The sequence below is a fragment of the Mya arenaria genome, chromosome 13, assembly GCF_026914265.1.
Source record: "Mya arenaria isolate MELC-2E11 chromosome 13, ASM2691426v1".
Lineage (NCBI taxonomy): Eukaryota > Metazoa > Mollusca > Bivalvia > Myida > Myidae > Mya > Mya arenaria.
This window is the reverse complement of record NC_069134.1, coordinates 3,925,275-3,946,062: the sequence shown is the minus strand read 5'-3', so window position 1 is coordinate 3,946,062 and position 20,788 is coordinate 3,925,275. Positions and strand designations below refer to the sequence as shown.

Below are 20,788 nucleotides of genomic sequence, written 5' to 3'. Positions count from 1 at the left end.
ATTGTGTGTACTAGGAAGGCAGACAACTCAATATAAACAATAGGCAAAAGTAGCGGAAACCAGGAAATGGCATATTTTGATCACCCGGACAAGATACATTTAAAAGTGATAATTTGATAAGTAGTGAATTGCAATACATGTTTTTGCCAAAGTGACACTTTTTAAACATATGAGTTTGGTCTCAAAAATGTCACTCCATTTTTTTCGATTAGCCGTACATACACAATTATACATGTACATTATTTCACCCTAAACTAGCCCCATCTGTTTCAGGTTTTCTAGTTTCACAGTCATCAAAGGGTCTAGGCATATGCCATTGAAAGTGGCATTGGCCAGAAATACAATTATTCGAGGGTTTTCAGCTGAACCTGGACTCGAATTGCATTTCCATCATCAAATGGCGCGGGGTTTTTTTGGCATACAATTTAAGTTATTGCAGACAAAACGACATCAAAATTGGAAATTTTTAGTGCTCGTAGTAATGCACATGATCCAGTTTCATGAGATATGCGAGAGTGATGAAAAATAGAAAATGGTATATTTTTATTAACCGGACAAGATGAATGCATTTAAGTCAGAGTGATAATGTGCCAGAAATAGTGAAATACAATACATTCCGCGACAAGTTTTCCAATACAATAATACTGCCTACAAACGCCTGTAAAATCTTGCATCCGAATCAGGAGACGTACTTTCTATGCTGAAGGAGAATACTGTGATACGCATTTACTTCCTTTGGTATACCGATGTGGGTGATTAATTTTAATCAAGTCTTCAGTTTGTGTGTCGTCTTCATCGCCGCAGGATGCTATGGTTCTGAGTTTAACAACTTTCTGGATATATACTTCAGTATACAGATATGCATTGTTTAGTGTAACATTCACTACTTGCTGTAATTTAAGTAGCAGTAGGAATTTCCTATTCATATCTAACATGGTTACTGCATGGTATCGACATCACTGGGGTTACTGTCAACTATTGATTCTAGGACCTTCCTTACCAGCTAGCGCGTTTTAGCGTAAATATTTGTGCATGTCCAATGCTGGGAGTGGATTCACCTTGTTTGGTCGTCCATCTTCGAAACAAACCTGAAATATTAAAAAATAGAAATCATACATTTGTTAATTTATTTATTTTTAGTGTGTGTGTTTTTTAAGCGGCTAACGTGCTATATGAAAATAACTACGTGAAAACACAATAGTTATAGATATTTCCACAATAAAAAACAAAAAACTGACAGATTTTCTCTCCGAATAACAACCGAATTGTTTTTATTATTTATCTGATTATGCTATCATTTGTATGTCTGTGCTTGCTTGTACAAAACTCGAATAAAATAACGATTTCTTAACAACGCCTGGCCAGATGTATTTAGCCTAGACCACAGTTATTTTTACTATATGTTTCATATAGATACTAACCTGGCTTTTACTTTAAAACAGTCCCAATTGAAAAAAAAACAAGTAACTGGCTGCTATTGAACAATCAAAGACACAAAATTTAATCAAGAAAACATGAAGTTGGCCAATGCGGTGTCTCACAAAATTGAGTAGAAAAACATGACCCTCCCAGTGAGGTCAAGACGGAATAAGGCTACAAACAACCAATTTACACAGTTCCACAGGCAATGATTTTTCCATTTTTTACACTGAAAACTATCAATCTACATGTGTATTATACCTCACATAAATGTGCCCCTATATATAATCTCGATCGGTCCGTATATCACTGTATTTTGATGAAAATCCAGTTTTATGACGTCAGCGGTCCATATTATATTTTTTGCCAGTCCGGACCTCGCCAAAAGCGTAATATGGACCGCTGACAATTGGTAAGTGCGGCTTGCTATTTTCACAACGGCGAAAACTTGTCGCAAGTAAACATTATTAGCTTTGTTCAATAAAATACATTAAAATCGCTTTAAAAATATTGAGTTGTAATGAAAAATGTTCGGTATAATATAAGATATATAACACACCACTTCGGGCCATATGGCATTATAAGGATCGGTCAGTCAGCCCCGAAGGTGAATGGACCTCGGCTAACGCCTCAGTCCATATACACTTTCGGTGGCTGACTGGCCGGTTCTTATAATGTCATATGACCCTCAGTGGTGTGTTATATTTCTTAAATTAGAAATACAGTGTCAAATTATGTTTAGCTTTATGCAAAAAGACCAGCCATTTCTTCTCTTTCATTCAATTAAATAAAATATTGATACTTGAACACAAGCACTCTTTTTATGTATTAAAATCCGGATATACCGGTGTGTGTGTGTGTGTGTGTGTGTGTAGGGGGGGGGGGTAACTGTGGTCTTGAGCTGTTTGCTGTGTTAGCATCAATTCAGCTTTTAGTTTAAAGTATCTTAAAACATTGCTTTAAGAATCGACTGTTAAAATATGCCACTTGAACGATTTCGAGATATAACATTCCGAAGCGGATTCTGTTTGTTAACTTTCATTTTGTATTTAACCATCTTCCTTCCCTTTTTAATACTTTTCGCGATGTAAGGACTCTCAGCCCTTTGATTTGGTTCTTTATTTGTAAAAACGCTAGTATCATGGTAAAAAACACGTATGACAAAAACTAAAACAATATGCTTCTTTCTAAAATGTTCCTGCAGTTTTAAGTTTAGGCTTATACGACTTAGATCAAATGGAACGCACCGCAGACCATTTCTATTCGTGTAGTATATTCTGTGTTAATGATATAATGCATCGTTTTAAAAAATATTCTTGTTAAGATCTTCAATAGTAAAGTTTGCTACGCTCTCACGAACAAATACATGCATTGACCGGTCACGTGACAACGAAGAGTGAACCTTAAATATGTGTGTTGGTCTTACACTGTTGCTATTTTTTAAAAACATGTTTTCCTGAATTTTTGTCGATGTCACATGGAATATATATTTCAGTATATATTCATGGCGAATTTATCTCTCGTTTTTCAGCCACGTATCTATAATTTGTGAATAAAACTGTACTCATTTGAAACAAATCCGTGATTATCTTTCTCTTACTGATTTAACTTCATGTCATCAAACTATAATTTAATTTATTAATCACCCGATATCTATATTCAACATATTAAATGTAATATGTAAAAGATTAGTTATCATATGCATTGCTCCGTTGCTCCGTTGAATCTTCCCGCCTAAATTGCCTCCATTGCATAGCTCCGACGGAGCCCTTAGCATAATTTCTTCGTGGTGTTCATGATGTTCATGGTAGATTGGGCGCCAAGATTTAGTATAAATACTGGGCGTATGTAGCAAGTTTCTTTAGACTAAACCGAACTAAATAAGGATCTTAAAGTGTTATAAAAGAATATAGAAATATTAAAAGTTATAAAAAGTGATTGTGAAATGGATGTTTAAGGATAATGAAAATGATTTAATATTAGTTGTGTTTAGTTCTCATATAAAAATGAAAAAAAAATGTGTTAAACGAACCAGTGTGTTTGTTTTTCATGTAAAAATGTCGATGTGGTTAAATTGCCGAAACCTTAGAGTTGTCATAACCTTGAGGTGGGTTAAAATAAAGTCACTACAGTAAGGTATGTATAATTTGTGAATAAAACTGTACTCATTTGAAATAAATCCGTGATTGTCTTTCTTTTACTGATATAACTTCATGTCATCAAACTACAAAATTATAATATTTTTCAAAAATCTTCACTAAAATGTCAATAAAATAATGGAAATGTTGAAAGCATACGGACGTATTTGACATTTGATGTAACTACAGATAATCGTAGATTTATTAAATTATTAAAATGCATGTTGTATTACGATAGCTTGATGAGTAAGCGCGTGCATCGGTACGTAGCAGGCTGTGTGGTTGTAGTTTTAGAAGTAAACATCTTATTATGCAAGAGTTAAAAGGCAAACACGGATACTGATTACGTTATTGCATCTGATGTTATGACTTCTTTTCATTAAAAAAAACAACAGAAGTTTAGAAGTTTTATGGTTTATTCGCTTACGTCAAAGTTTGCACATGTATTGCGGTATGGCATATACACGTATTTGAATGAAAATATGGGCCTGTCTCTCATCACTATATATATAATCTAGGTTTATGTTTCGACCGTAGATTAATATTTTAGAGTGAACGAATCAAGTATTGTTGTCTCACATACACAATACTATATATTATATGCAAATAATAAATAAATGGTTCTTGTTTTAAAAAAAATAAATATTCGACAAAAAACCTACACAAGAAGTGACGTCGACCTTCGTAACGCAAGCTTAACACAATCTTACCGTGACCGGAAGTTGCCAAAATGGGTTTTTGGTCGGGCCTGAAAGCGATCGTGGTCTCGGTGGCGGCGTTTCTTGGCCTTACAAGCAATGAGGCGTGTTTCGGTGGACTCGGCTGCTTTTCTAACAAGGCACCCTTCGACAACGCGGGCGGCTATCTACCACAGGCTCCTGCTGACATCAAAGTAAGTCTTATAGATTATTTTTATCCTAGCGAATTATAGGTGAGCGACTCAAGCGGTTTCGTTTCTTACAACTATAAATGTTTTGCCATACAGGGTACTAGGTACCGAGTTTCCTTTACCGGGCCTGTCATACTCCCGTGTGTCGGGAATCACCTGTTGATTTATGTTATCCAGTCTCCATTGTGTGGGAACGGACACCGGATATAGCTCAAAACGTGATAAGTAAACAGACAATTATGCAGTTGTTTTTCTTTACCAGAGGTAAGATCTTGCTGTGTTCACGCATATCTACCATATCCACAAATGAAGCAAGTGTTTGAACTAATAGCTGAATGCTTATTTGGCCAATGGTATACTTTAAAGTGCTTACGATTTAGCAGACCTCGAAAAATGTTTCTTCAAATCAGAGCTGATCATCTCAAAACTTACAGAATTTCGACTAGTATTGGGGTTTTTTAGGAAATATATTGAATAAATAAAAAATATGAATCGAAGAATTTAACTAGCATAATCTCAACTATTTTTATTGTGAGATATGGCAATGTAACTTTTAAACTGTTAAAGATATGCCCTTAGAAATGTTCACAGTACTGTACTGGGGATAGCCGTATTATGTACTGGGGATAGTTTCAAAGTTGAGAAATTTGTGTCCTGTCGATAACATATAAAATAGGACAAAAATTGATAGTGACACTGTTAATATACAATATACATGTATATGTCTATTTCGAACTTTCAAATAATCTGCAGAAAGTGATAGTACAATTTGATAAGAAATTGTTGAGCAAACTTTAGTTAACAATGAGTTTGATCCATGCTTTCCTAAATGAACGTATATGCAAGCTGCGTAAACATCAGGGTTGGTCACAATACATTCGTTCTCACTGAAGTGAACGAGCAGAGACCATTATTCTGTTTTAAGTAATACCAAAATCGACCCAAGCTAAGAAAAAAGCTTTACGTGTTCCAAATTTGATCACAATATCTCATTCCCTACTGGTGACTTGCTATGTGCAAAAACGTACCTTCTTGATTTACAAAGCAATACTATATATATGAAATGCAAACACCACAAAAATTCTACGGCATATGTTTTGTGTTACTCAATAAATCAGATTACCGGCGTATTTCAAATATTTAGATATTGATGCTTGTGAAAAACACATCATGGTTAACTAATATGTATGAATGAAACAGTTTTAAGTGCATACAGATACAAAAAAACAACAACAACATGTTTTTGCTCTCATCCCTCGATATGGACAACATCGAACAATTTCCCTCGAGCTCGCGTATAGATAAATAGCCGTAATCATTACCACAGCCTCATTATTCTAAATACATCGTTACTATCCTCAGTCCACTTAATAGCTATCTCCTGTGCAGTTATTTGCTTCATCTATCCCCAGTACACTGCCAGGGCATCAAAAGGTATGAATATCTCCGTAACAACAAAATATATCATATTGATATTTTACACATTACTAGATTATGTAATTACAATGAAATCGCTCGATTCAGTTTTTATTCTTATTTTCAGTTTGTTAATTTATGTTTGAAATCGTACCACATAAATTAACATTTGTGAGTGATAATGCAACTTTCGGAGTGAATTGGGCTATTATACAAAAGAGGAGACATATTTCCATCATAGTCGTATATTGCACAGTATCAAGTAATTCAAAACTTTTCGATTTTGTTAAATATATCAACATAAAATACAAAAAAATGATAGAAAACTGACCATGTGTCAAAATCAATCGCTTATAGATTGATCATTTTTTTAGCTAAATCCGGTGTCCATTCCCACACAATGGTCTCTGTGGCAAATCATAAATAGCTGCATCAATACAAGGCGAATTTCGGGATCTCAGTGTAATTTCGCATTTCATGCGGCATACTCTGGTAATATTAAGGGTCGAGCCTCTCAAATTGTAAGTAATAGTAAAAAAACACTCGTTACTATGTTATTTTCAGGTGGAGTTTCTATTATACACTCCTCAGAACCGTGCCGTGCCCCAGGTGATCTCCGCTGACGCCGCCGTCCTGCGCGCCTGCCACCTTTCGTCTATTCGGAAGTCGGTGTTCATCATCCATGGTTACCGGGATAACCCATATGCGTCCTGGGTCACCGACATGAAGGACGCCCTCCTCTCGCAGGTCATTTTCTCATTTATATCATAACATAACATAACATAACATACCATATCATAACATGAATAGGTTTGTTGCAGTAGAAGGCCTCAAGCCCAAAATGCAAATTTCAGTACAAATTCAATTGTGATACTGTACATCAAACAGTTTAACAATATACTGCATTAAAAAGTGTTAAATGTTTTATATTTATACATCTTCGATTTGATCATTTCAAACTACATTAATCTAAGCAAGTAGAAATACAGAAACTTTCTTCTTAATACAAATGTTATGATGAATATTTAGAAATATGAATACTACATGGCTCAACAGAGCTTGATGTCAACTTAATTCACATTAATAGAAACTCCTCCTCGATAGTCTAGACATTTTTTCTCAAGACAGACATGACGAAATCTATATTCTCTATCTATAACTTTGATGTGTGCCTTTTTCAACAAGGACAACGGAAGGTACAAGCCGAGTTACCAACCAATGCAAGGTGCCCGAGGGTCGGGTTTTTCAAGCCAGACCGGATATACATGATTGATACTGATTCTTGCATACCTAAATTTATCAATTCGTGGAAACATTGACGTAGAAAGCTCATTTGTGTACATTTCACCAAAGTGCGCGTTCGTTGATTATTGACGTCATGCAGCGTAGCAATTGTAGATTAATATTGACGTCAAATAGTTCCTCTAAAAATGATGATGATTATTTATTTTCAATTTTAATTAAGACTTGCATACTTAATTACTTAAATATTTCATTGCGCCTTATTGAAATTGCATAATAGACTTTTCGTAAACCATAAGACAACACTTCGGTTTATTTTACTGCTATGATACAGTGTGTGTATACCACGTGATAAATTGCGTCATAAATTCTACGTCGGATGGCAACATTTTGCTTCGAATGAAGACTTCAAACAAAGAAAGTTAGAAATTTGTTACCTTCTGAGATATCTTTTCGAGTCATGCAGCTCCGTAGATTAGCGTGAACACACGAGTCAAATGCCTTGTAAAAATCAATATAAAACATGTAAGCTCTTTTCTTTTGAGAGGTATATGTCAATCGTAGGTATATGTGTATATTATAAACTACGTGTAAGTTAAAACTATTATCAACAGTGGGAGGACTATTGCACAACCCCGCAATGGTCGTAATTGTCCTAACGAAAGCACGGTTTTCATTGAAGGAGAAATAAAAAGGGTGATAATGAATAGTAGCAAATATTATAACAACTTAATTTGAAGGAATTCAAGGAGTTTCGAATTGCAATCATCATTAACCCTTATCTTCGGTCAGATGTGTTGTGACACTTGTTCTCTGGTACGTTCTCTCATATAATTTATTCCCTTCCATCCAGACAGACGTAAACGTGGTGTCGGTTGACTGGGGGCGCGGGGCGGATAAATCAGACTATGACCAGGCGGCAGCCAACACGCGCGTCGTTGGTGCCCTCATCGCGCAGCTTCTCACCGCTCTCCGAGACTTTCGGTCTCTTAACTACAAGGACGTCCATCTGGTGGGCCACAGCCTGGGTGCCCACATCGCCGGGTACGCCGGTGAACGTATGAACAAGTCCGTGGGAAGAATTACAGGTACAACATACAACAAGAACTATGTTAAAGATATCAATATGATTCATGGTGTCTTTTGAAACTTTCAATGTGAAATATTTTATGATAGGCTCACATATTTTTTTAATTGAAGATTCACAGCCGAAACAGTTAGGTGGACTCTTGATAGAAATACTCCAAATCATGATTTTAATACTTGAATGTTAACAACGATGACTTTGACTGTAAAAATGTTCTTTACAACCGACTCAAAGTAAAAAGGATATATATTACAAACGTTTTGCATCATCATGATAATGAAACCGACTTAGTACGAAAGGGTTAAACGTGTCTGAATTTATTATCAATACTTCGTGTTAGGGCCAACGTAACAAAGTTAAAACTTCAATATAGCCTATGTGTCACAGGCCTTGACCCTGCAGGACTGTCGTTCGAGGCAGACCCAGAGGAGGTACGTCTGGATCCCGGTGACGCTCTGTTTGTCGACGTCATACACACAGATGCTCAACCCCTTATTTCACTAGGTAGAGTATGGTTGATATACAAGTGTAAATTCTGCTGCATGCGGGGTGAATATATAAGAATTCTTTGTTAAACAAACGTTGTCAAGGGTGACAAAACAGAAGACTTGCTACTCACTTGTAATTTGCCTCTGTTTCCTATCAATTAATGATTGTGTTCGGGTTTTTGTTTTCTTCAAATGTGCATAAAACCATTAAGCACGCTTGATATTCGTCGGAAAGCTAAAAGGAAAGAGTAGACTGCACCGCGATGTCAGTGACCTTGTTTTCCTGCAGGGTTTGGGACAAAGTTACCAATGGGTCACGTGGACTTCTACCCGAATGGCGGGAAAGACCAGCCCGGCTGTACGCGCTCAGCCAGCGACCACCTATTCAAACTCATCACAGGAAAATTTACAAGTAAAGTATAATTATGCACCAGTCAATTGTAACCACGGCTCCTTGACTTTCGGTCAAGCCAAGCCCGGGTAAAACCCCTCGTCCTGCGGGGAAGAACTGATGGTAAAATCAAAATCCCCGCCAAATGCCCCCCGCACCCCAGGGACCCTAAGTAAGACACATTCCCCGCTATATTTGGCGCGAATACAAAACCACCGCATTCACCCGCTACTGCGGGTCTACCGGGAAGGTAAAAAAACCGGCCCATTTCCCCTTCTATCCCCGGTATACCCCCGGACCTTGGGGGGGGGGGGGCGTGGTTACAATTGACTGTTGCATTAACATACAAAATTGAAAATGTTTATTCACAGAAACTATTCAACGGCTTTCGGGTAAAACCAGAGAGGTTGAAAATTGTTACTTGTAATTGTACATGTGATCTTCTTTTGTGTGCTACATCAAACACGGTTTACAATGTGTAGTCGGTATCTTAAAACTGCACGCACACAGATTGACAGTTTCGTCACAAATATTTTGTCTTAGAATGAACCGATCTTTGCGTGAATATCTGGAAACCAGTGATGTAAGACTGGTGACAAAATATCAGATCGCAGTTTTTAAAATTTACGTTCGAAAATTGATATGTATGGCGTTTCTAGCGCATTAAGAAAAATGAGTTTATCGGCATAAAACATCAATTTTCGAACGTAAATATATAAAACTGCGATCTGATTTTTATCAGCAGTCTTATATCACTGGTTTCCAGACATTCACGAGAAAAATGCACATTTCAAGACAAAAAAGGTCAAACGGTCGATCTGTGAGAGTGCAGCTTTAAACACATGTAATAGCTGTGATCAACGTCATACATGTATAATAGGTACAATCAATGGCATCAACCGAATCACGTTGAAAGCGTTGTTAAACAAGGTTCGGCCAGCCTACCCAATTACGTGAAAAGACGACAGATGCTACTTCAGTGTACGGGTAGACATACTTACAAGTACCGTTTCGCAACCTCTATATGTCTTCAAATATATGCAGTGTTATTTTGTTGGAGTTGGAAGTTACTTCAAGCAAGACGAAAACTTAACAACACCAAACAGTTTAAAGTAACCACACGTGAAACTTCAAAGTAAATTCATTTTTTTATGATTTCTGAACTTTATTGTTGTTGTTTTTGCAGGTTTTCGGGAGGGCATCGCGTGCGACCATTCACGTGCTCAGGACTACTTTACCGAGTCAATAACCTCCACGTGCCGATTCACGGCCAGCTGGTGTCTAAATTATGACGCGTTTAAACGCGGCGACTGCCCCTGCGGTAAGTCGCCGTGCGTCTCCATGGGATTCTACGCACGCGCAAATGCCACGCGCGGAAAGTACTTTCTAGATACGGCCGACAAGTCTCCTTTCTGTTTAACTCGGAACTCGTTATGATTCGTTTTACGATATATAATGTATTATAAAGTGAATAAACGTAAAGTCGGTTTAGATGATGTGTTGCATTTTTATGCTCCCCGAAGGAGGAGTATATAGAAATATGGAAATAAAGGGAGTGCAGTGTACAAGAACCAGATCCGATCACGCATATTTATTAAGTTACATCCCCTTAACCATGTTTTCATAAATCCATCCATCCGTCAAACCTTTCACACTCTTGTTCGGAGTTCGGAGAAGAACTTCAAAGCTACTGATGGGATTGAAATAAACTTGTTGTGATCTGATTTCTTAAACAACATTTTCTGTAAATTACTTCCCGCTACCACTTATGGCAAACAACACATATATCTCTGATAAGCCAACGTCAAGAAGCTAGGTGGTTTCCTGCTTGGTGATCGATATCTTTTCAATTTAAGCTATGAAATAGTGAGAAAAGGTGACTTCAATTCCTGGTCACAATTATGAAAATATGCTCTTTTTAAATAGAAGCGTGGACTTTAATGACAATATTTGAGCATTTGTCAAGATTTGTTGAAGGGTTCCAGTCGTTTGTTTCTTAGTTTTAACATTCCTTATGATTTGCAACACTAAATTTTGTCATAATAAGGTGCATGTTACCAAACATGAGCGAGTCCCTTTAAGATCTTCTTAAATAGTAAAGTTTGCTATTCTCTCACGAAAGAATACGTGCATTTTGCTACAATTAAAGAGTGAACCTCAACTATGTGTATTTGTCTTACAATGTTGTTATTCCTTAAACGAATGTTTTCTTGAATCGATGTCGAAGTCGATGCCACTTGTAATATATATCTTATATATATCGTATTTATTCATGGGGAATTTATCTCTCGTTTTTCGGCCATGAATAAAAAAATATGTCTATAAAACTATACTCATTTAAAATAAATTCGTTATTGTCTTTCTCTAACTAATAAGCGCAACAAAAATAATAATTGATAAGCCATGAGCAAGAGATCGTGTCCTGAACCCAGGCGGATTTGGGTTTTGTAAAACTTAATTTGGCTCCAAAATTGTATTGATTGGTTGATATGTATCCAAGAATAAATTTTAACCAATCCACTAAATGCTCGCCGACTGTGGACAACCAATCCACTTAATGCTCGCCGACTGTGGACAACCAATCCACTTAATGCTCGCCGACTGTGGACAACCAATCACAGTTTTATACAATTGGCTGCTAGTCAACTTGTTATATGTTGTTTTGGCATTGTAAGTTTTAGTTTCAAGTATATCCAATGCAAATGATTGAAGTCATCCCTCCAGGTGTTATACACAAGAATTTTAAATTTAAAAATCCGGTATAAGAATAGAGAGTTACGTTGTCGGTGAAACGCCAACTTTATCGCGCCCGTTACTTTAAACTTTATGTGTTTTTATTGGTCGTTTTCTTTATGCCGGAAACTTGATGGCTATGTGTGGCAATGATGTCAAACTTACCCGAATACGAGAAAATCTAAGCAATGATCCCAGAGTGTTAAAGTACATTAAAACCCCAATACATGGCCAAACTACAGCCCAGATAGCCCAGTAAGGCCAAAATACATTACATTTTGACCAATGACTATTTAGTTGACATTTTACTTGCAGACACTGGTCTTTGTCCGGCGTCGTCATCTGCATCGCCGTGGACTTCAGTGTCACACTTACTTTTCCGACTAAAACATCTCGAAAGAGTTGGTATAGTATTCAAACTTGGTACAATGTATGCACATTGGTCACGTTCAGAAGATAACCCCTGTTGGTTTGTGGGACAAACGACACATCCGATCTTTGGAATTCTAGTGTTTGGATAACAATCAGGCAATATTTAAATGTTTAAACATAAAAAAATGGTGAATGAATTCAATTTTCGAGAAGGTTTGTAATTAAAAATGTCCATCTTAAAAGCAAAACAAAACTATAGTTTCAACTTTTATTTGCAATATCGGCAAAGGTAAAGATATGTTTTTAGTTACTATTTTGTTCGGTATTTATATTTTATATACAGCTGCTTCATTATTGTAATGTGTCTTCATTGGCTTTAACGTCATTTGTGTCACTCGCACTCAAATCATAATTATGAAAGGATATACAGTTCTGGTTAATTTCCCTGAATGTTTCACTGTAAATAGGTAACACTTCAGATTAGAGAAAATGCAATATGTCAAGAATACATTTACTTAAAACCAGTTTCAAGTCAATTGATTTAAACAATAAAATGGTATGTCGCTTTTTTCTATAAAGTATGTGCATCACTCAGACTAAAACAAAATATTAATCTGAAGCAGCATTATCAATCTTAAAAATAGAACAGGCCGCTGAAGTGCTTTATTGTTTTGTTTCTTTTGAAAACAAATGTTGATAATTGCTTAAGAGTGATAATTTGTGCATAAAACAGTAAATCTATCATTGTTTTAGAAGAACAGGCATGTTAACATGCTTTGAAATAGCTGACTGCTTGATCGAATTTTTTGAGAAAAAAATGTTGATAATCGCTTCAGAGTGATAATTCGTGCATAAAACAGTTAATATATCATTGTTTTAAAAGAAAAGGCATGTATACATTGTTTAAAATAGGATACCATTATAGGACCTAGGCCACTAACTTCAGGCCACTAGGCCGCTAGGCCGCTAAACTGCTTGATCGACTTTTTTGAAGATTTTTTCTTTTATAATCGCTTCAGATTGATAATTTGTATATAAAAACAGTTTGATTTAGAAGAAAACGTAAAGAAAAAATGCTCTGAATTGAAAACAATTTAAGGCCGCTATGTAAATGTATGAATAAAAAAACTTTGATATATCATTGTTTTCTAAAAAAAACAACGCATAAACAATTGCTTTGAAATAGAGAAAAAAATAGGTCGCCAACTTCACGCCGCTAGGCCGCCAGGCCGCTAACTTCACGTAAATAATGTACGTATTAAATAACTTGTTCATGAAGCATGAAAAACGAAATGATCTAGAGTTAAAGCAGCAAATGATGCAGTCCTCACAGAATGTACATCAGTCCTGCTTTCAGGCAGGGGACTGAATCGGGAAAATCTGTCTAAAGTGATTATGTAGTTATTTATTACATAAAGCCTCCTAAAGGTTGAATGTACATTTTTGCGTTCAAGCCTTAGAAGCTTGACGTCATGATATTCCATTGCCAGTCGGCGTTTTTAGTGTGCATTCATGAGAGCTGACACGTGTTTCAGGTGATCTCCGTTAACATTGCTCCCGGGACGACGGCCATGGGATATGGGTCACTGATCCCGGGACGACGGCCGTCAGATATGGATCACGGATCCCGGGAAGACGGCCGTCAGATTTGGATCACCGATCCGGGGAAAACGGCAGTGAGATATGGATCACTTATCCCGGGACGACGGCAGTCAGATATGGACCACTGATCCCAGGACGACGGCCGTCAGATATGGGTCACTGATCCCGGGACGACGGCCGTCAGATATGGGTCACTGACATGAACAGTGTGGACATACCACGTGGTTTGTGACGTCACATTTTTTTTATAACGTGAAGCAAAAGACCGCTCGATTCAGAAAGGATTATCGCTGTAAGTTTGTTATTTTCATATCATTTTTTATTAAACATAGCAGAGGATAAGCGGAAAAATGTACACTATACTCAGTTACTGGGCGATATGTTGAGCAATTTATAGTTTTTTTTCAAAAATCGTGGGCAAATGCTGATAATGTACCAAATATTGTTTGTTATAACGAAAAGCAAATTACGTTTCTGGTCCAAAAAGTTCTTTATATATATATAATTATTAGGTTCGCCTTAAAACGGAAGTCTCGGAATGCATATTCTATCCTCAGGATATATTCATACCTACAAATGAGGCATACACTGTATAGTAATATTAAGTGTTTATATTTTGTTACGACGAAAATCAAAAACTATTTGGTTATAACGAAAAGCAGTTTTTAATGGAACAATTGCCGACCTCTCCCCTTTTTGCCACGAGCGCAAATAAAACCCGTTCTGCATTTTTTGTTTACATAAAATACAGTAGGTATGAGGATCGGTGATGTTTTACAGCAATTGAAAGACATATATATGACAACTGAATGTCACCATCATATGCATCACTCAATTCCATATATCAGGAAACACGTTGCATGTTCGTCATAAGCTTGTCTGTTATTTTTTGCCAAAAATGGAGTTTATGCGTCGTCGGTAGGTTTAAAATGCACCTAGTTCACCTCTCTCGTGTATCAATTAAAACCCTAAAACAATTGAATGTAACTTAAACATACGTTCATTGAAGTAAAAGTTGTCATTTTGTCTGTTTTCGATATCAAACTTGAATAAATGCATATTGATACACATATTTTATATTGGATACTTCAGGGATAAATCTTGATGTCGAACAATTGTAGCAACACCATGTTTATTGGCACACTAAAGAGGCGCAATGATTTAATCAAACAAAATGTTTTCTTTTTTCAGAATGATGCGGCCTCCCCTTGCCTTGGGGAAGCACAACAGGCGAGCAAAGAAAAGAAGATCACCATTTTTCAATTTGCTGACATATGAGTGACGATATATGTTTATATAGAGTGAATATATTCATTTTGTGACCATTCAGTTTTAGTTCGAGTTTTATGAAAAGATATGAACGAAACCATAAATCACTTTATTGTGTAGCAGATAATGATGTCTCTTTTTGAGAAGCAATCAGAATATACATTCTAAATCTAATTCTCCGTCAGTCAACATATGGTTATAATAAATTCATTGATAGCATTTGTTGGTAGTTTATTCCACTCAACCCGATGAGCTATTTCGATCCTTAATTGTCAAAACAATACAATCATTATGGTAAAATACAATATAATTATTAACACCTCAACTTCCATTCCATAAGTAAACTGCCTTTTGGAAATTACGAATATTTTCCGATGAAAGCAACATCTTCGGATATGTTCGGTTGCGAGTCATGGCATACTAATATACATGGAAATTGTTTATAATGTTATTGTTTGTATTTTGTCAGCATTTCCCAAAAAATTGTATCAACATGTTAATGATATGTGAAATGAATTGCTGTTATTAGTGTTTCAATTTTACGTTGAAACTGGGAGTAGGATTGTTATTGGACCCATGTTGAAAGAGATTCGAAATGATTGATTTTATTCCGCTTTGTTGTGACGTCATTTGATAAATTGTTTCCGGTTACGGTCGGGTCCTTCTATTTTCAGAATGGGTCGGAAATAATTACTGTGATTTTTTTTAAGAAATGAAGAATTTTTTACAATTTAATGAAATAATGCACTATTAGCGTAAACAAAGTAATTAATTTCGTGATTTATGTCATTATCGGGGATATGAAAGCATTCCATAAACTAGGACAAATGCGTTCATACCCCGATAATGACATCAATCCCGCAATTCATTCCTGAAATAAAGTGACAAGACATGAATTCTTAAATTGAAATGAAAGACCTGTCTAGACGTACCATGCTAGGACCCTGGGGTACTGAACAATGGACAGCACAAACAGACACTATTGACAATACATGCATCACAATATTTTTTGAAGAAATTCTTTTAAACAAAAGTTTCAAATAAAATACATAATTTTAAAACAAAAGCACCTCGTGATTCGAAATAAAGGAAATCTAACAAAATAGATTCTAAAATAAGGTTAGTTTACGATCGGGCAACTTATAGATGCACTCTTATTCCTAAATAAGCAGTACCACATTTAACACAATCGTTTTGATTTACAATAAGGAATAGATATATATCTTCATTTCCTCCTTTAAAAGACAATTTAGAACAAACATGGTCTTAACAATGAATCAGTACACAATATACATAAGAAGGTGCATGGAATATATATGTATATATATATATATATACACATCTTCAGATATACTCTGTCGCGAATAATGGCATATCAACATACATGAAAATTGTTTATCTCATTACTGTTTGTATTTTGTCAGCAGTTCTCAAAATATACATCACAAATATATCACAAAAGCAAATTCAATGCACTGTCAAATCACCAGTGACCAAATCACACAAGTTACACCGTCTATTGTAATTTGAAAATAACATGTCGCCGATTGCGGTCATTACCGCCTTTAACATGGAAGTTAGTTGTGGACTTCTTATGAGGAATACTGCATTTAATTTAACAGAAAGGTGCAGAAAACATGATATTGTCACCTGGAAATGATAAACTTTTAAATGGAACACCATCTCCCGACCGTGTTCAGAAAATGCTGCTAGTTTGCACAATGTATGTCGGAAATAAAAAAACGAAACTACAACACACACGATAAGTACAACACAAAAAGAAAGACATCAGTTCTAAAAATGATTTTTGTTAAAAAAGAAATATTGTACTCATGCAGTTTGTATAAATAGATAAAAAAAATGTTACTTCCAAATATTACGTTGTGTCCAAGTGAATTGAATTGACATAATTCATTATCTTGTTTTATCCGTTTTGATTTTAACGCTATATAATTAGTATTTAAGATGGGGTCAATGGCATTAACGATATCTCCACAACGCTTTTACGGAAATGATCGTTGATCTCCGTAAATCTTTCAGGATCCGTTAGTCATTTAATATTTAAGCCTTTAAAGTATTTAAATACACATTAACAATCTTGTTATCAATGATTGATATTTTGATATTATTCAAACCTTATTTTGCTCTTATTGATTATCACTTTAAGTAACGTGAAAATAAAATCATATATGAATAAACTCTATTTTTGTAAAAAAAAAACCAGTCGTGCTTATGAAGAACTTGTTGTTTGAATCATGAAGTGTCCTGATAAATAAATTAAGTGGAATGCTAAGCAGTATGATGGTGGCATTAAGTTGTCATAAATTATGTCTTTTAATTGCTGTTAAAGACAAACGATGCTCATACATTTAATCTAATTATGGCCAAGACACAAAAGTATATTGATTTATAAAGCAATTATGTGATAACATTTCATATATATTCACAAAAGCAATATCCTAATAATATATACGAAAATATAACCAATAGAAGCAGCTAAACTTCTAGCTTTTCTTGTCTTAATTTCATAGCACTATATATAAACTTAGCTAAGTTTTGTAAAAATAAATCCCTCTTTACTGACATCAAATATTTAAATTTAGCCATATTTGGCCAATCAAATTTAATATGATATTTTTTTCTAAGATCTGAATAGGCTGTACAACAAAGTAGAAAATGGTATTCAGACTCCACAGTGTCATGTGAAAAGAGTTTACATTTTCTGTTTTCTCTGTTAATATTCGTATATCGACCAGTCTCTATTTCCAGTGAATGAGATGACAGTCTGAATCTTGATAATTCTTTTCGGTGTTTATCATTTTTGACACACGTTAAATATTCTTCAAATAAAAATTCTTTTTTAAATCAACAATAGTATTCCATTTTTGGTTGGGATGTTAAGTTATCATACCACGTTTGAATATATTGATCCCGTACTCTTTGGGTTAACAAAGGAGAATAATTGTAATCTGTATTAAAATCAACTAACAAGTTACCATAACCCATTCTGTTTAACAAACCAGACATAGCTGAGTGCCATATATTTTTACTAGCAGGGCGTATGTTATTATAATGATAAATATTGGATTGTTTTGTTAACACATGGTGCATTAATGAATTCGGATTCATATTAATTTTAATCCAATATTTTAATGCCCTTTCTTTACATATAACTGACAATGGAAACCGTCCTAGCTCGCTTAAACGGCGGCATTAGATGTCTGTTGTTTAAAACCAAGAATATGTTTTCAGAACTTTAAAAGGAGTTTGTCTAGCTCGCTATGATCATATGCTCCCCAAATCTCCGATCCATATAAAGTATATATATAGTTTTAATATCTAGTGTTAATCTACTAAAGACAGATAGTAGATGGTTGTTTGCCTTTAAAGCCTGTTCATTCAGCATTTTTACAGCATTATTCATATTCCCAGTATAAGAAAAGTTAATACCTAAGTAACAAAAGTTATTCACCACTTCAACAATTTCGTCATTAATTGTCCATCTAAAATTACACTGGCTTTTCCTGCTTTCAAACACACATATTTTAGTTTTTTTAATGTTGATTTTTAAACCCCAGTTACATGAATACATGTACAGAGAATTTAGCTGATGCTGTAAACTTACAGGATCAGTGGTAAATAATGCGATATCATCCGCAAACAACAGCATAAAAATAGATAATGTGTCAATGTCTGACTCAGTTAAATTGTGAAAGTCAACAGAGTCTTTAACATCATTGATAAACAAAATAAATAAAAGGGGTGATAATGGCTCCCCTTGTTTAACACCAAGTGATATATCAAACATATCAGAGTAGGACATATTACTCGCATCCTTAATACAAGCCTTAACTCTTCTATATATAGATTTTATCATATTTATCATCTTGGAGCTAACTTCCGATACTACTAATTTTACCCACAATGCATCATGGATAACAGTATCGAAAGCTTTTTCGTAATCAAAAAATGCATAATATAGTTTATGTTTGCTTAGAATAGTATTCTGAATTAATGCATGTAAGATAAAAATACAATCAGAAGTACTATGACTATTTCTAAATCCGAACTGTGATTCATTATATACATTATTGTTCTCACACCATTTATCAATTATATTTCTAAGAACTAATGAGAATATCTTAGCAGTAATATTAACTAAAGTTATTCCTCTATAATTTGCCGGATCAGAACGATCACCTTTTTTAAAGATTGGGACAATAGCCCCTTTACTCTACGCTTCTGGATAGACACCCTTCGGAAATATGTAATTAAATAATTTGGTCAAATATGGAGCAATAAATTCTTTGGAATCTATGAAAAAATCAGCAACAACATTAGATGTGTCACAGCTCTTATAGCGTTTCAGACTTGAAATAATTTTACATATCTCATCAACAGTGAAGTCGCAATCCAATTCATTGGTTTCAATAGTATTCACAGAATCAGGACAATCGTTAACATCGAAATTGCTGGGATGGGGTGTATTTGACATATTTTTGAAATGCTGAACAAATTCATCAATACTTATGTCATTAGAATTTGTATTTTTTTACCTTTATACTTATTAATATATTTCCAAAAGGATCTAGCATTTGTCTTGCTAAGTGTAGCTAATGTACATTTTTCAATATATGAATACCTTCGTTTAGCTTTACGCTTGGCTTTACAATACAAAGCCCTAGCATTCAAAAATAAAAATCTGTTATCAGGTGTAGGATTTTCAGTATACAGCCTTTTACAATTGTAAAAATCCTTTTTACGTTGCTTACACGTGTTATCAAACCAAGGTGACTGTTTTCTGTGTGGTGAACTATTTTTGTTACCTGTAATACGAATGGTTTTACCATGTAAGCAAATGATATATCATATATCAAGGTTGAAAAATCATCGATACAAGTGTTTAAATCCACACAATCGTTTAATAAATTTTCAACAATATTATCAAAATGAGGCTTATTATCATTCAGTTTTGATAAAAATTGTTCCTTTTTAGAAACATCCCACATAATTTTATCACATGAAAAATTTTCATTGCAATTTTTCATATTGTTTAGATTTATTGTAAAATGTAATGGCAGTGGTCCGAAAATTCATTTAGTTCATGCACTTCAAAATGATCAATCAACTGAAACATATCATAATTGACAATAACATAATCAACAACACTAGCGGTTAATCTATTCCTGATCAGATTATAGCAAGTAAATTTCCCCACTTCTTTGCGACCATTTACAATAAAAAAAATACTGTTTTCTTTGCAGGCCGTTAATAGTTTATTTCCAAAACTTTCAAACTTTCAAACTTTTATTTCTTATAAGGATAAGGCCCAATATAGGGCAGCATTAGCATATACACAAAAAAATACAATATTACGTTCACGTGCTCACACATAGGGTACGACTATTTTATTTATTAGGTATTTATTTATTTTTTGTTTGTTATGTTTTAACAAATTAAAATAAGTTTTGGAAAAAGGATATTGTAGTAATAGAGTACCGTACATGTAGAAGACAAATAAAAATATAAAAAAATAAAATAAAAAATGTATGTTTCGAACAATTTAGAAAAGGGCAATAACTTTGGCTCACTAAAAAACAAACAAAAAAAAACAAAAACAAACAAACAAACAACTAATCTCCTCAATTTAGTTGAGTGTAACCAGACTTGATGCGGCATCATATTTGAGTACAGGAAATCCGATTTAGAAAAACGTGTTATTTTACGTGTGAATGAAAATTG

At 34.8% G+C, this 20,788-nt stretch overlaps 1 protein-coding gene across 1 annotated transcript; it reads left to right on the top strand.

Moving 5' to 3' along the window:
- The first annotated feature begins 3,290 nt into the window (after nt 1-3,290).
- On the top strand, nt 3,291-11,006 carry LOC128213089 (pancreatic triacylglycerol lipase-like). The gene is made up of 7 exons (XM_052918614.1): nt 3,291-3,555; nt 4,225-4,449; nt 6,427-6,609; nt 7,958-8,192; nt 8,579-8,695; nt 8,969-9,091; nt 10,257-11,006. Exons 2-7 carry the CDS (start codon nt 4,288-4,290, stop codon nt 10,505-10,507), a joined length of 1,071 nt encoding a protein of 356 aa, XP_052774574.1. The 5' UTR covers nt 3,291-3,555; nt 4,225-4,287; the 3' UTR covers nt 10,508-11,006.
- Nucleotides 11,007-20,788: the final 9,782 nt, after the last annotated feature.